Below are 15,087 nucleotides of genomic sequence, written 5' to 3' on the forward strand. Positions count from 1 at the left end.
AAACGATCCAGCCATGCTGTTGAAGCTGACACCCTGGGTACAGCCAAGAATCGCCTGGTTGAGATCCTGGGTTCTTTTCGCTACTGTCTCATGGACAAGATGGCCTATTGGCCTCCTCTGGTTCGTGAGGATCTTGTGTTCTTGGAAAAGGAGTGTTCATGGAGGGGGAGACGGGCTGCATTGTGGAGCAAATCAGTCCTTACTGTTGTCCAAAAATTCATACAAACTGTCATTACATACAGTACATCTCAGTTTCCCTTTCTTCTAATTCTGTCCCCTGTGCTCCTTTTTATATCACCTGAATAGGATTTTAATGGATCCAACTCTGATTTTGCATGGACCTATGTTGATGAGTAAAGTGTTTAGACCAGATGGTCATATTTTGACCAAGGGAGTTGGAAAAAAACAAATATATTAATTCAATTTTCTACGAAAGTTGATTTTTTTTTAAATGAAAAGTGTAGATATCTTAAACTTTGCACTAAAATAATTTAATTTTAAATTATTCTTTTAATTAAAATTAAAAACAGACTCCCCGGGTAATATTGGAAGCATTGCTAGATCAGCACCGGCGATCTTTCGGGTTTTGTCAGTTTTTAAGATGTCTTTCCATTTCCAAGTTAATGTCAAGTTCCCGACAGGTGAAGCAGTGAGCTTGCCACTGCTGGCCGCTGCTGGCTGATACCTGGCTGACGGCTCATATCCAGGGAGCTCTGCAGCACATACATGTACATCACAGAGCCTTTACTGCCTGAATAACTGCAGCCTCACCTCCCACTGAGTCATGTGACCCAGCAGGAGGCAGTGCTGACCTTCCTTGTGTTTTACAGACACAGAACAGTCGGGACTGGAGAGGGAGGAGCCAGCGGTGCAGCCGGCCAATGAGGGGACGCCTGAAGATGAGAGGCAGCAAGAGAATGGAGAGCAGGTTTCGGAGCAGAATGGCACAGCAGGTATTGGATACCTGGGAATCCAGTGGCCAATCAGCAAGGAGAGGGAGACAGGGAGGGCGGGGCATGAAATCCTTACGGTGGAATCGGAGGTCGGAGTGTTTTTAACTCGCTGGATACACCTGGAGTTACAGCCAGTGCATGATTCAGATGAGGTAACCTGAGGTCCACTCATTTTAAGGACTGTTATAAGCTCTCGTTCTCAGAGATATTGCTCTCCGAGAAGCACTGCTCCTGGACCTTTGATTGAATCTGAGGATCAGTACCAGGCTAGTTATAGGCAGACACTTTCGAGACCCGCCCGTATTTCTCTTCCCCTGACGCTCCGTCTCTCCGTCTCCGCAGATCATTTTGACTCCCCTGACACTGACCTGAGCGCACCTGTGGTGTCCGAGTCCAGTCTCTGTGCAGTGAGGCATGATGGGATGGAGGAGGACTCCATGGTGCAGGAGCAGGAGCAGGAAGTGCAGAAGGAGGAGGAGAATGGAGAGGTAATAATAATGATTGCTTACACTTACATAGCGCTCTTCTGGACACTCCACTCAAAGCGCTTTACAGGTAATGGGGACTCCCCTCCACCACCACCAGTGTGCAGTGTGTGTGTGGCTGCCATTCAGAAGCTTCCACCCCTGCGGACACACAGCCATATCACGTAAAACCAATTGTCCACCCTCTCTTCATCATCTGACCCCTTGTTTGTCTTTGCAGGAGTCCCCAGAGCCAGAGAGGAAGCTATGTGTACGAGCACTGTGTGACTACCAGGCAGGTGAGTCCATGGCACACACACAGAGAAATACACCTGCCCGTGTATCCGATTGTCCGAACTGTATGCCAGCTCGGCTGTAGTGTAGTTGAAACTGTGTGCGGATTAGAGGCCAGCCTGGCTGGGAATTGCCACATGAGCTTGGTAACTCACACTCCAGGCGGTGAGCCTCCATCTGGCACATTGTTTCAGGAGCACGAAGGGGGTGGTTTATCAGTCAGTCCCGTGGAGAAACATCAGGCCTGGGCAGGACCTTCGGGTGTCGGAATTGACAAGCAGCTTGGCAACTTGCGATGCAGAAACACTCCAGGAAGTCTCGCAGGGGATTATGGGAGGTGTTGTTCCTGCAGGAAGACCTGTATCAGCCAGGAGTCTGGTTCTCTACAGCATACAGTATGTGAACTTGAGCGCCCAGGCAGGAAGCACATAGTAACAGCTGCTGACTGGTATTGGGAATCACTAGGGACATGGTTATTTTTTTTACTTGGTGAACAACGGAAGATGGATTTGACTGTGCGGACCAGGGGCAGGGCTTGGGTGGGTTTGGGGGACTGGCAACATCCTCCCTGAGCTCACTTCAGCGGGCAGATAGCAGTGAGGAATCCGGAGACAGGTGCCATCTGCTCAGGGCGTCAAGCAGAGAGCCATAGGAACTGCAGTCCTCACTGATTTTAAACAGCCGAAATCATTTCCAAAGGTTTTGGTTTGTAAGGGTGAAACAGGGCTCCCCCTCTCACTCAGAATTGCCTTTCATTTCCGATCATGTGTTGCCGATTCTTTTAATTAAACTCAGAGGCTCTTGCAAGGCACTTGCACATCTTGCCCCTGTTGTTGGCTCTGAAAGACATCAAGAGTGTGAAACGTGACCCGTCACTTGACCACACATCTCGCGGAGCGTCCGTTCCGAAACTGTCCAGCAGATGGCAGCCTCCTGCTGTTTCTGAACAGTTGAAACTGCTCTTCCTTTGAATTTGCGTTCTGTCTTGGCATTCAGGGAATTTAGCAACCGTTGAGATCATTCATCGCTTTTTAATCATTTAAGAGTGGGGAATCTTTTTTTTTTATTTCAGTCCTCAATCAACTAAAAAAAGCAGAACACGCTAAATGAAAATCCCCCATCAAAAATCTACATAATTGGTAAAATAAGAAGTGGAATAAACTCAGAATGCTGTTTCATTTTTTTTCTCCTAATTCCTAAGACTTCAGGCAAAGTAATGATTTTTCATCTGAGCAGAAGAAACCATGAGCCTGTGTCCTGGACTCTCAAAGGGTACAGTGGGCTTGAGGCTTCTTCTCTGGCATGTTAAGGGTTAATAAAGACATCGTGTCGTGTAAAGGCAGAGAGGGAGTGAAAGGTAAAGGAATGCATGTAAATAAGGATCCCACACTCAAACCTTTTATTTGCATTCTCTTATTACGTTGAAAGAATAGTGCAGCCCTGTTACAATAACAAAGTGTTTGTACAGTAATATTCAACTCATGAGACCATCCTGATGCGTTCAGGAAGTATTAGCAAAACAACGTCACGAGGTGCACAGCACCCTAGTTCGGCGTCTCAAATTAGAATTCAACTGCCAGCGATTATTAATCAAGATTGTGATAATGAGGTTTTTACGATAACTAGGCGCTCAGCATTGTGTTCAATCCTGATCAGCTCGCTCATTCTTCAGCACAAACGAACGCAGGACTCATCACAAATTTCACACCCAATCACTCTGATTTTGCGTCTGCTGAGGGAGGTGTTGCTGGTATTATTTTTAATATAGCCACTCCTGTTTGTGGTCACATATGTAACACAGTGCACCTGTCACGCTGCTGCTAATCTGATCTACAGCCTTTTGAACTTCCATCAAACCTCAACACCAACTGCTGAAGCACTTTTTAAAACTTTCTGAAACCGTAGCACACCACAGCTAAAGAGTGCTTTACAAATTAGAGAATAAAGAATGCTGTAAAGAATTCAAGAAAGGAATATTGCGAGGCTGAAAAGTCGGTATGTACACTGTGTGGAAGACATTTAAAGGACAGTGTCAAATCTGGTGCAGAGCAAAATAAGCTTGAGGATTATAGAAGACAGCCAGCCTTATTAATTTAAGAAAGGTTTTGAGAGAAGGCCCTTTGCACTGATGTACTTGAGCAGTTGTTAGCATCTTATTTGACAGTAGGGTATGAATCAGGCCTTTTTTATTGCTTCCAGAAAATGATAAGCAATTTGTTTCACAGCATTAAAAGGACAAGGACAACTTGTCAGTCTTAGTTCTTCACTGGATCCTAGAGTACTGTTGAACCTAACTATTACAGCCAAACTGGAATGGGAATTGAGCTCAGTATCCTTGGGTTGTGATGCAGCATCGTGGGGACACTGTCCTTTCACAGAGGGCCAAATTAGTTACTGCTTAATCTGGGCACTCTTGGCACTGTGGCAGGATGCCGGAGCAACTAAAAACTCACAAAGCCTTGGTTAGAACATGCAAACTCCACACAGACAGGCACCCCAATCGGAAATGAAGCCCAATTGTGATGCAGCACAGCCAACTACCATGTCACCTAACTACTTAATGTATCTCCTCAGCTCTTTGTCCTATGTAAACCCTTTACATCTTCCTATGCTGCAAGCATTGTGCTTCATTTTTACCCCAGTGCCACATGGCACTTTAATCCGCAAGGCAGAACATTGTGTAACATCTCACAAGAGTGCTGCTTGCTTAAGGAACTGAGCTGCTGTCATGTAGGTGGGGATCATGTTAAATCTCAATACCATCTCAGAGAGCTATTTTAGGAGGCATCCCAGAAATGTGTTATATAACACCTTGGTTTAACTGCAGGTGTGCAAGGAGGTTGTGCAGCTTTTGTACAGTGCTGACAGCAGTATCTCTGACACAGAGTAGGAGTCTGAAAAAGGACTTGCCTGCTTTATTATATTTCAGGACCCTCTTTTTGCCTGGAATAGAAACAGATTACAAAAATATGTTTATTTACAAAAAGCCTGCTGGTGTTAGGTGAAACACATGCAAACACAGGGAGAACATACAAACTCCACACGCCTGGGTCTCAGAGCCAGTGCCGGATTTCCCATGAGGCACTGTAGGCACACTACCTTGGGCCTACGAAAAGTTTAGGGCCTATGAAGCAGGGAAACGCTAGTGACTAACAAAAAATGAGCTGAAACAACAGGCTTGCGGTCGACTCCATCAATCACGTGATTTAGCATTAGAGGGGTTTAAAGTGTATCATGTCAGTCGACGTCACTCAATTGGCCTTTACCCCTCTTTTTGCACATTGTGGAGTGACAGTGCCTGGGGCCTAGGGACACCAAAATCCGGCCCTGCTTAGAGCTGGGAGGCAGCAATGCTACAGTAGGTGCTGTGCCACCAGACCTTCCCCCATTCAATGTATCATTGTGTTCAGTGCCTTCATTTGAGCACAATATTTCAGCTCAGTTCCAGTTTCTGTGGTGTAATTTCCTCATGTCAATAAACTAATTTTCTTGGCTTGATATGCTTAGATGATCTTGCACAACAGCTGCTGGAATGTGCACTGAGGTAAACAGCTGCTCCAGCAGAGGGTCCCCACAGGGTCCTAAACACCGCCTGGTATCCGGTCCCTGTACTAGTGCTGGGATAGAAGCAGGTCCTGGTGTTACAGCCGCCCCTGCCCTGCTCCGTGCTGTAGCTGAGGAAGTAAGACTTCCTCATGGAAGGTGGGGGTCAGCATGAACTGCTGTGTCCAGAATGCCAATAAGTGGCTTCATCTCGGTGCAGTGTAGTGTGCCGTACAGTACGTTTCTAAAAAACAAGAACAGCTAAAGTGCATTTCTGCTTGGCAGGATACTCAAACTCAGTGAGAGCTGGGCAGGGTCTGTAGTGTGAAGGCTACAGTGACTGAGTTACCGTAGAGGTTGGACATTTCGGGTTATAAATAACTGGAACTGTCCTGTCCACCTTCTCTAGAACCACAATTACCCCCACTCTGACACATTGCAGCTCGCTAATTTAATCTGAAAAATACCCTAGAGAACCATTTATCTGTCACTCAAAGGCTTTTAATGAAGATTATGTCTGAAAGGTGCTGTGCGGTCTCTGCCCATCCCTGTCAAATCACACCGGGCCTTTGTTTCTGGGCCGTGCTAAACGGCCGGCGAGACAGTTTTGTCTCCTTCACATTCATTCGAGTGAGAGGCGTGATGTAACCCAGACGGCAGGGTTCAGGTTACTGTGCCTGTCTGTCACACCACCCGACGGCACCCACAGCTCAGACTAGTGTCTGTGGCTCATCAGTGCATAGGCAGGGATTTGCATGACAAATCACTGCAACGTTCAGCTTACCAACTGCATTTGAAACCAAGATAAAGCCACACAGAGGCATTAGGCTGTGGGCTGCAGTGTGGAGCAGTGCGTAAGGCTCTGGGCTTGTGACTGGAAGGTTGTGGGTTCGAATTACACCTGAATTGCTGCTGTAAAATAGCCTTATTTTACCTGAATAGTAGAATATCCTGCTGTGTAAAGGGATGCAAACATTAGATCAGTTAAATACATACTGTATGTAGTGCAGTGAGCAGGCTGAGCTGTGCTTAAAGAGGCCAGTGAGACCCAGCGTATTGGTGAAACAGTAGGTTGGCCTGTCTTGGTGGAGCTTCACCATTGCAGCCCATTGAATGTTACATTTCTTAAGCCTGCTTCACGCCACTGGAGCATTGTCAGAAAGTCATTTTGGCCCATTTGTTCCATCTTCAAATGTCCTCATTAATGTCAGTAAGCAATGAATGGATAAATGGGTTGATTGATCTATTATTTCTTGCCTTTATATAGCAACTTATATGTTAATTCCTGGTACCACCTTAAGAAGAAGCAGGGTTACATTGGTTCAGTCAGTGAAATAATGAGCTTGGTTAAGGGACCAACCGAGGAGGAGTTGAAGAGGAGTTTAGAGTTTGATCTGTGTTTGTAACTGCTGTTCGTTTGCGAGGGAGTGGCTGGGCCACACCGGGCTCCGCTCTCACCCTCTCTCTCTGCCTCTGTGTGTCACCCTCGCAGAAGACGACTCCGAGCTGTCCCTGGAGCCCGGCGACATCATCAGCGTCGTGGAGGCGGTGGACCAGGCCTGGTGGAGAGGCTGCAGCAAAGATGGCCGCCAGGGCCTCTTCCCCGCTAAATACGTGGAGCCTCTCTAGGGTGGACGCGCTCAAAGACTCCCTTAGGGACCGGAAGTGCGCCCCACAGCCTCGCAATCCGGGAGTACTGAGGGCTGCAGATACGCCGCAGTGCTGCCACCACAGCAACGAACAGGACAGCACAGAACGCCTTTAGAAAAACGTGCCTCAGATCGCTGGAGTCAACTTCAGGGCGCCTGTCTCAAGACAGCAAGTACACAGATACAGGACACTTCAGCATCAGGACCCGTGTAAAATGGTGCCTTACAGTGCAGGATTATACCAGTTCTTTAGGCAGACAGGTGATTCTCATTCACTTTACTGTGGTAAAGATCCAGATCGTGGCGGGAGGCTGCAGGTCTCCCATACTCCTGTGAGGGGGCTGCACCAGGGCCGTCTTCCCTCCCGGTACCACCATAACCCCCCCCACCATCAGCAGCAATAAAAGCTCCTAGTCTACAGGCCATCTTTGACTTACAGTTTCGCCAGCTGACAGCCCTTTCTTCGCTTGATTTTTGGGGTGCATTCTTGGTGCTAGGAGATGTATTACCTTGCATTGCATGCAGCTATAGCTGTGATGTACAAGTCAGGCAAAGTTAAGTTATAGTCACCTTGGCATAAAGGTGATTATCACAACAGCACTATGCAATATTATAACTGTAGTGCCTAAAAGAGAAGCACGTGTGTTGGAACCTATTGGGCAGATATTTTCTCCCTGTCTAGGCCAATGCTGGGTTCATGTTTTGAACGAGAGGGCTGAAAACCTGAACCGGTGAAGTGCATTAACTTGATTTCTATCACTGGATGCAACAAATCTGCATTACCAGGTCAGTCTTTTTAGAGCTGTGCTTTGGAACCTCTGTAAGTGCAAAACCTTGGTGTCATCGAAGACATTAAGCTGGTTTGCATGCAGGTATTAACCATATCCTCAATATTGCCCCAACACTCAATGGCTATTTGGTAAATCAGAGACACTGTAAATAATCTAGAACTAGAATGTGTGCCTTACAGTATTGAAGCTGCAGCATTAATACTTGGACAGTAGTGACATTATCTCCAATCCAGCATCCCCGCTGATTTGACAGGACAACCGACAGGTATTGTGCGGTACAGTCTAGTAATCTTCGTGCGCTGATGTGGTGAAGATGTCTGTGAATACACAGACTGTAAATGTTGCTTTTTTGCAGCTTATTTATAGACAAAACCCTAGGTCTCTCCCCCAGGATGCCGAAAGGCCAAACACTCTGAGTTGATCCCGAATCAGGTCATCATCAGCTGATTGAGGCTAAAACACAACAGCAACAAAACCCTGTCTCTGAATACTCCTTGCACTTTGGGTGACAGAATTCACAGTTTGCACTCTATTAAGCTATGCTCTGAAATAGCTGCCCTGGAGGGTGTGTTGAAAGTTGTATACCAAATTATCGATCTTAAAACTGAAAACAGCAGGACTGCAAACTGTCTGGTAGCTTCCCGGTACAGATCTGTATATTTCTGCAATGCATACATGTAGAACGTCGCAGTTCTATTTCTATAGCAATTGTTGTATGGAATGACTGGGCTCTTGTTATTTTACAATTATGGTATTTTTACTCAACATATAGATGATTCATTTACATTTTTGCTCAACATTTCTTGCCTTCTCCGTAGGCGAAAGCAGGACTGCTGTTTGTGAATTTGAGAGGTCTCCTTAGTAACGGGGTGTTTGCAGAGGAAACCTTGTGGTAGAATACAAGGAAACCTTGTATACCCACTCACACACAGAGTGTGAGCCAGTCCTGCACTGAGGCAGGCTTTTCGACAGGCCCTCACAGACCCTCTTTTAAACAGACAAAAATGGAGAATACAGTCTGGTGGCCTGCAGTCAGCAGAGAGAAGCAGCTTGATGGTGAAACAGCTGGTCGAGGTGTTTGCAGTTAGAGGGATCACATCAGCAGGACAATACATGTACCAGCTGGGTGAACCTGCCTTGTTGGGGGTTTAGGGCGCGTGGCTGGAGGCAGCAAGGGGTTGCACTTTCCTGGAGCAAGGAAAAGGATGCTTCAGTTCGTCCTGCGGAAAGTACTGAACACATTGCCAGCCGACCATCAAAAAGCACAGCAGACCTCAAGGGAGTTGGAACCACATTCATTAGCTGTGGGTTTTTCTTATCTGATAGAATAAAACATCTGCTTCCCATATTGTGCTTTTAATCATTGATTAATAAAGGTATTGTAATCAATTACTTTCATCCTCTTTGGTAATGGCAGTTGTGCGCCCTGGAAGACCTAAAGTTATTGAGGCAGCCATGTGTTTCTGTAGCATCCTATAACTTGTGCTGCAGCACACTTCAGGAAAAGGGCTTGTAGTTGTTAATGTAGCACACAATAATGTGGGTAAACAAATTCTTTATGCCTGGGTTAGGTATTTCCCTATTATTCTGTTGTATATTTAGCATCTGTTAAGAAATGTTATGAAAATAGTTTAATTGCACACATTTGCAATTCCCTTTCCATTGAAGTTGGGCATGCAAATTCAGGCAGGTCTTGTCAATAGAAGCAGGATACTCTTGTGCTTTGTGTGGGTCGTATTTACTCTGGCTTCAGGCTACCTTGATCTGGCAGCTGCTGCAGTCATCCCATTATTCCTATTCCATAATTTCTAAAGGCTCTTACTTTACAGTCATGTACTGTATTTATCTATTATATTCTATGAGATACATTAATCCTGCTTGTCTAGATCAGGAGCTCCCAATCCTCTCCTTTAGGACCATTCACCCGCTGGTTTGATTCCCTGCCCAGCCCTCAGTTGCACACAGTGGACTTGCTAACAGGAGTGATTTCAACTGTTCGGCCGTTTTTAGCTCTTTAACATGTTGGAAGTTGCTTATGAACAAATCCATCTCATAAGCAGAAACAAAATCCCAAACAGGTGAGCAAAAAAAGCTGCCAATATTCCAATCAACCAACTCGTTAGTTCTCATCGAACTGGCAGGTTGCTTGATTAAGGCTTCAGTGAGCCAATCAAGCTCAGCTGTGATGAAAACCAGCATGGGTGTGCTCCTCTAGGAGCAGGATTGGGAATCCCTGTCTAAGAGGGTTGCAGTAAACTCTGTACGACTGTCAAAGGTCTTGCAACCTGGCCCGTTTCAAGAGCCTTTGAGCTGGAGGCTGGTTTTGTGCTTTGTCTTCAGCCTCCCTTCTTGAGCAGTCTGTTGGGTGGATCCATGACCTGCTCAGGCTGTGAACACCACTGCTGTCCCAGCACATTTAACCCGGTGCTGCAGGAACAGTTTCTGCAGTCGTCTTCTTTGGCTGTTTCACCCCTGTTCTGGGCCATTCTGACCTCGTCTGGAATTGTCGATTCTGGCTATTTCCATATTGGTTTTTTTTCTGTCTCAAATTTCTCAAACATTTTTGTTATCCAATATGTGTATTTTATTTTTACAAAGCAGCGGGCTTAGACAGTAAAATCACAAATGCAAAGAGCCGTTCTCCTTACGTGAAGAGACGTTTTGACAGGTCTTTTCCTGAGTCGCTTGCTGTGGTGTGAAGACGAGAGAGTCCTGAGCAACAGTCATTACACTGTCTGCACACGAGCCACTCTCCTCTTCCCAGTTATCCTTGTCACTAAAAGGCACCGTGAATCGTGAGCTCCACACATTATCCGATAATGTTCCGGCTTTAAAAATTGTTACAATTGATCCAGATGGTTTTAAAATTCCAGATAAGTAAGTAAATTGAGAAGATTTTAAGATGTCAGTTTGATATGTCCAGGCCCATTTCATTGAAGCTCAGCTCCTTTTATCTGGAAGTTAAAACAATTGGCAAGCACAACAAACAAAAGCTAACCTATTCAAATATTTCTCTTTATTAATTTAATCTAGGCCGCAGTAAATGCCATCACAAAATACCGCATTGCTTTTTATTAAAAACTAATAAAATACAAGAAACAAATACCACATTTCAACCAATGCAAATAGTTTTAATAATGTTAAATATATTTCATTTAGAGTATTAGTCTATGGTAATACAGTGTACTCTTCAGAATTAAATACAGAGTTGGCAACACAATATTCTGTTATAGAGCATTAGTAAGTGTCAATACATTGTACTTTTCAGAACTGAATACAGGGGGGTAACAGTATTTCATGTTGAGTTTTTTTCAATGGTAATACATTGTATTCTACTGAATTAAATGCAGGGTGGGTAATGTGGAGTATTAAGCAAAAGTAATAAAATGTACCTTTCAGAATTAAATTCAGGGAGGGTAACAAAATTCCATATAGAGTATTAGTCTATGGTAATACAGGAACAAGTAATAGGTTTATTCCATGCTGAAAAAAAGAAGAAAGAAAACACAACGTTTCGGCCGTGGAGCCTTCTTCAGGTGTGAGCTCACACTTCAGGTGCTCACACCTGAAGAAGGCTACACGGCTGAAATATCGTGTTTTCTTTCTTCTCTTTTCAGCAGGGAATAAACCTTTTGCTTGTTACCATACTCAGAGTGTGGCTGCTGCTGTCATGAAGCACCTTGTTCCACTTTTGCTTCTGTGCTACAGAAAGGTCTGCTCTTCTGTAATCCAGGTAGCCTGCTGTATCGCTCAGTTATTACTGCTTACAGTATACATACAGAAATCCTCACCGGTATCTAGGAAAAACTCAAATAGCATTTTAGAGTACATGGACTTTCGAATACGGAAAAGGAATCATTTACAGGGAACAATAGTTCTGTTTTTGTTTTTAGCTTTTATTTTATCTGTACTTGGGACAAAAGATATCAGCTGGAGAGATGACCGATTTTCCAGACGATGGCGGCAGCTATCTACAAAATGAATAGTTTGAAAAATAAAAATATAGGAAAGCAGCACAGTGACCAGGCACAGAGCAAAGTTAATATACAGTATTCTAAATAATTAAGAAATTTTATATATACTGTATATGCTTTTTTTTCCTGAGATATGTCCGCAACATGGATGAGTTAGAAATCATCATCTTAGCATTGATGAATTTGAAACAATAAAGAATTCTGTACATTGGGTTTTTACATCATCATCATTTTGTTTCTGCAATAGCCCTTGTAAAATTAAACATGGATCAATAGTCCCTGCCATGAGAGTCTTAATTATTTTCCATGTCTTACATTCGTTTTAACCCCATTAAGATATCTTTTAGCACAAAATAAAATTCCCCCCATCTCATCACATAGCCCTTTTAGATCCTGCACTAATTCCACATCTGCCCTGTAGTGTTAAATTAGGAAACACCCACAGTGACTGTAGTATTCTGTACACAGTAGACACAGGGGATTCATCCCAAAGAGGCAGGGGCACTGGGGTTTGTGTATGAATTCGCAGGATTATAGTCCCAAAACAAGGCAGACTTCCAGTGCTCACAGAGCATGCTGCTTTTCAACAAACAGACAACTTCAAGGCACAGATGTCTGGCTCGTTAGATGTTTTGTGGGTTTCTGATTTCTGTTTAAAATACCTGACTGGGAGAGATTGTTTTTTAGGTATTGCTATGTTAAGCGTCCTGATCCAAGGAGAGCAGCTCTGGGATCCCACACACCTGCTGGGTTTCATTCCAGCTGAACTAAATCCTTAATTGAACTGACTGTTCGATGATCTAATTACTTCAGTTATTTAGTTAATTGCTTGATTGAGACCTTTGCAAGCTTTTTTTTTTCCCTCACAAAAGCTGGAGACCTTACGTCACGTATGAAACATAACTGTCAGAAGGTGATCTCCTACATGTTTAGGAATGGAAGAAAATGAAAGAGTTTCAATTATTCATTTTATTAGGTCAATTAAATAAAGATACTTAATGTGACCTACTGTAGGGTCATCTTCTGTTGCTGTTGCAGTCTGCAGATTGGAGCTAAGAGATCATTAAAGATAAGACAGTAATGGCTATGAGGAAACATACATCTATTCTGCTCAGTATCAGACAGAAGTCAACCAGCTTTGTTTACTACTGTGAGTGCAGTGATATGAATTTCTTTAACATGCAACTCAGTGACTACAGTATGTGCAGAGATCTGCTCAACACTAACCAAGCTGAGACATGACTGTCCGAGTGAGGTTAGTCTCAGTGTCCTTGCGAAGTCTGTCTCTGTGTCCGAGTGGTCTTTGTCGTAGTGTCCTAGCAGAGTCTGTCTCTGTGTCTGAGTGGTATTTGAGAAGTTATTAATGTTAGAGAAGTGATTAATGAGATCCTTCATAAGGAAAGAACACCCAATCAAATTAAGCTTTTAAACTACAAGATGCAAATTAGGGGTCTGGGACACATTAAACCCTTCACTTTGCTGACTACAGAGATTTCTGTAATGGTGTTTCAGTTGCAGTGTAACAGTGTCTTCTACTGAGTACAGCTTCAGGACACCTCTGAGCCCCCAGCATCAGGAAGCACCTCAAAACCCCTGGTTGATTGAGTGGGGTTTATGCTACTAACCAGGTATCATCCATTCAGAAAAGGCACTGGTAATGCTGTTCATTTTAATTAGAAGACCATTTACCAATCACAGTGATAACCTGACCATGGTTTTTAAGCCAATTGTGGGTTTGGCTTTATACAGCATCTATTCTTAAGCTGATGTATCCCAAAGCGCCTCAATACAGACCTCCAGCTGAACTAGGAGCGGTACACTGGAGTACAGTATCTGGGACAGGGCACAGATTCTTTCCCTAATGAAAACGCCTTCTGATTGGCTATAGTAAGAGGGCTCTGGGATCTTTAATGTGGACATTATGGATTAGGCAGGAGCAAAGTCTCACTTGAAGAACAGGAGGAAATATTTTTGTGAAATGTAGATAGTGTGGAAATAATTTCAGAGGCTTCCTGAATCTGTCGCTCCTGCCTCAGAGGAAACACGGCGTAATGTATTTCTTTTCCATAAGAACACCTTGTCCAGAGATGTGAAATCTGTCTAATGGAGATACCACTCCAGTCACTGACATTGCAGTCAGTTATTGGCCCTTAGGCCAGTGGTTCTCTGTCTGGCCCCTGGGAGATCCCTGTGTCTGCTGGTTTTTTGCTCCAGCTGGGTTCTTCATCACAGATGAATCGTTTTTTGAAGTTCGGTTTGAGTCTTTTTTTTTTTAATTCTCTTCTTGCTCGGTTTTGCAAGATCAGCTGGGTATCGGCCCTCTCTGGTATCGACAGTGTCGTTCCCCTCAGTGTCAGTGTTTTATAACCTCATCACCAATGATGAGCTTTGCTGTCAGATGTTAAGCCAGATGTTAAGCCTAGGGAACTAATTCTAGTTCTAATTCTAGTTTTGCATGCCAAAGCTGTTGGAAATAAGGCACTTGAGCTGCAGTATTTTTTAATAGCAGGGAGTGCAGATCAAAAGTCTGAACGAGTGAGCCATTAGCGCTGGTGATTAAGAGCCCAGACAAAGTGATAACCGTCAGACACAGGACTGAGACGGAGGACCTCTGTCCTCATGCACTGCTCACTTGAATGCCTGGGACTGTTTTTGGACAATTTTATTTTCATCCTTTTTTTTTCTTCTTTTCACCTTCTTACTCTGATGTGGACTATAGCCTGTCCTGTCCATAGAGAGAAGTACAGTAGAATGTATTACTTAGTATATACAGTATGTACCCTAATTTGAAGCACACTTAGCTGTTGCCGTTGCCCTGGGTGATGTTATGTGCCGTTGCCTTTTACTTTGTTGAGTTTTTTCATAGAAAAAAAATGTTGCTTTTTTAAAAAATATATATATTTTTTAATTCATGTTTGAAAGTATTTACTGCACTGAGCTGGTTGCAGTCATATTATGCGAGCTGCGTGGATGCTTCAAACCTCTATGTGGGTCACTTTGTGTTTTCTGCATTTTGAATTGTTCAGTAAAAGCTTTTATTGGTGAACCTCTGAAGACCCGTTGGCTTCAATCACTTTCCTCTTTTGCCTTCAGGAATGAACATCTGTGTAGTCTGTTCTATCCACAATAACTTTGACTGACCCCCCCTGTACATGACGAATTAATCATTTTTGTTTTAAGTTTAGCCCCTGCTTGAATGATGTGAGGCAGCCACGATAAGGAGAACAGGAGATTATTATCTTAATAAGTAAGATCATTATAAAGAAATAATGAATAATTGTTATCAATTAATATTAATTAATAATAATATCTTAATTATTCTTCATTATCCAAAGAGTGGTTGGAGCATGGAACGAGCTGCAGGGCCATGTTGTTAAAGGGGATCTGCCGTTCCAATTTCTCAGACCGGTAATTAAAAC

At 43.9% G+C, this 15,087-nt stretch overlaps 1 protein-coding gene across 1 annotated transcript in view; it reads left to right on the forward strand.

Annotated features, from left to right (window-relative positions):
- LOC148673774 (uncharacterized) overlaps positions 1 to 14,722 on the forward strand; it is a 57,517-nt gene extending 42,795 nt beyond the window's left edge. Inside the window, exons 13-16 of the mRNA XM_088630580.1 lie at positions 831 to 953; positions 1,296 to 1,441; positions 1,659 to 1,716; positions 6,747 to 14,722. Coding sequence (XP_088486706.1) covers positions 831 to 953; positions 1,296 to 1,441; positions 1,659 to 1,716; positions 6,747 to 6,883 — 464 coding nt within the window. The 3' untranslated portion in view covers positions 6,884 to 14,722. The remainder of the gene's footprint in view (positions 1 to 830; positions 954 to 1,295; positions 1,442 to 1,658; positions 1,717 to 6,746) is intronic.
- Positions 14,723 to 15,087: the final 365 nt, after the last annotated feature.

The sequence above is a fragment of the Lepisosteus platostomus genome, chromosome 4 (assembly GCF_059453375.1).
Source record: "Lepisosteus platostomus isolate fLepPlt1 chromosome 4, fLepPlt1.hap1, whole genome shotgun sequence".
Classification (NCBI taxonomy): domain Eukaryota; kingdom Metazoa; phylum Chordata; class Actinopteri; order Semionotiformes; family Lepisosteidae; genus Lepisosteus; species Lepisosteus platostomus.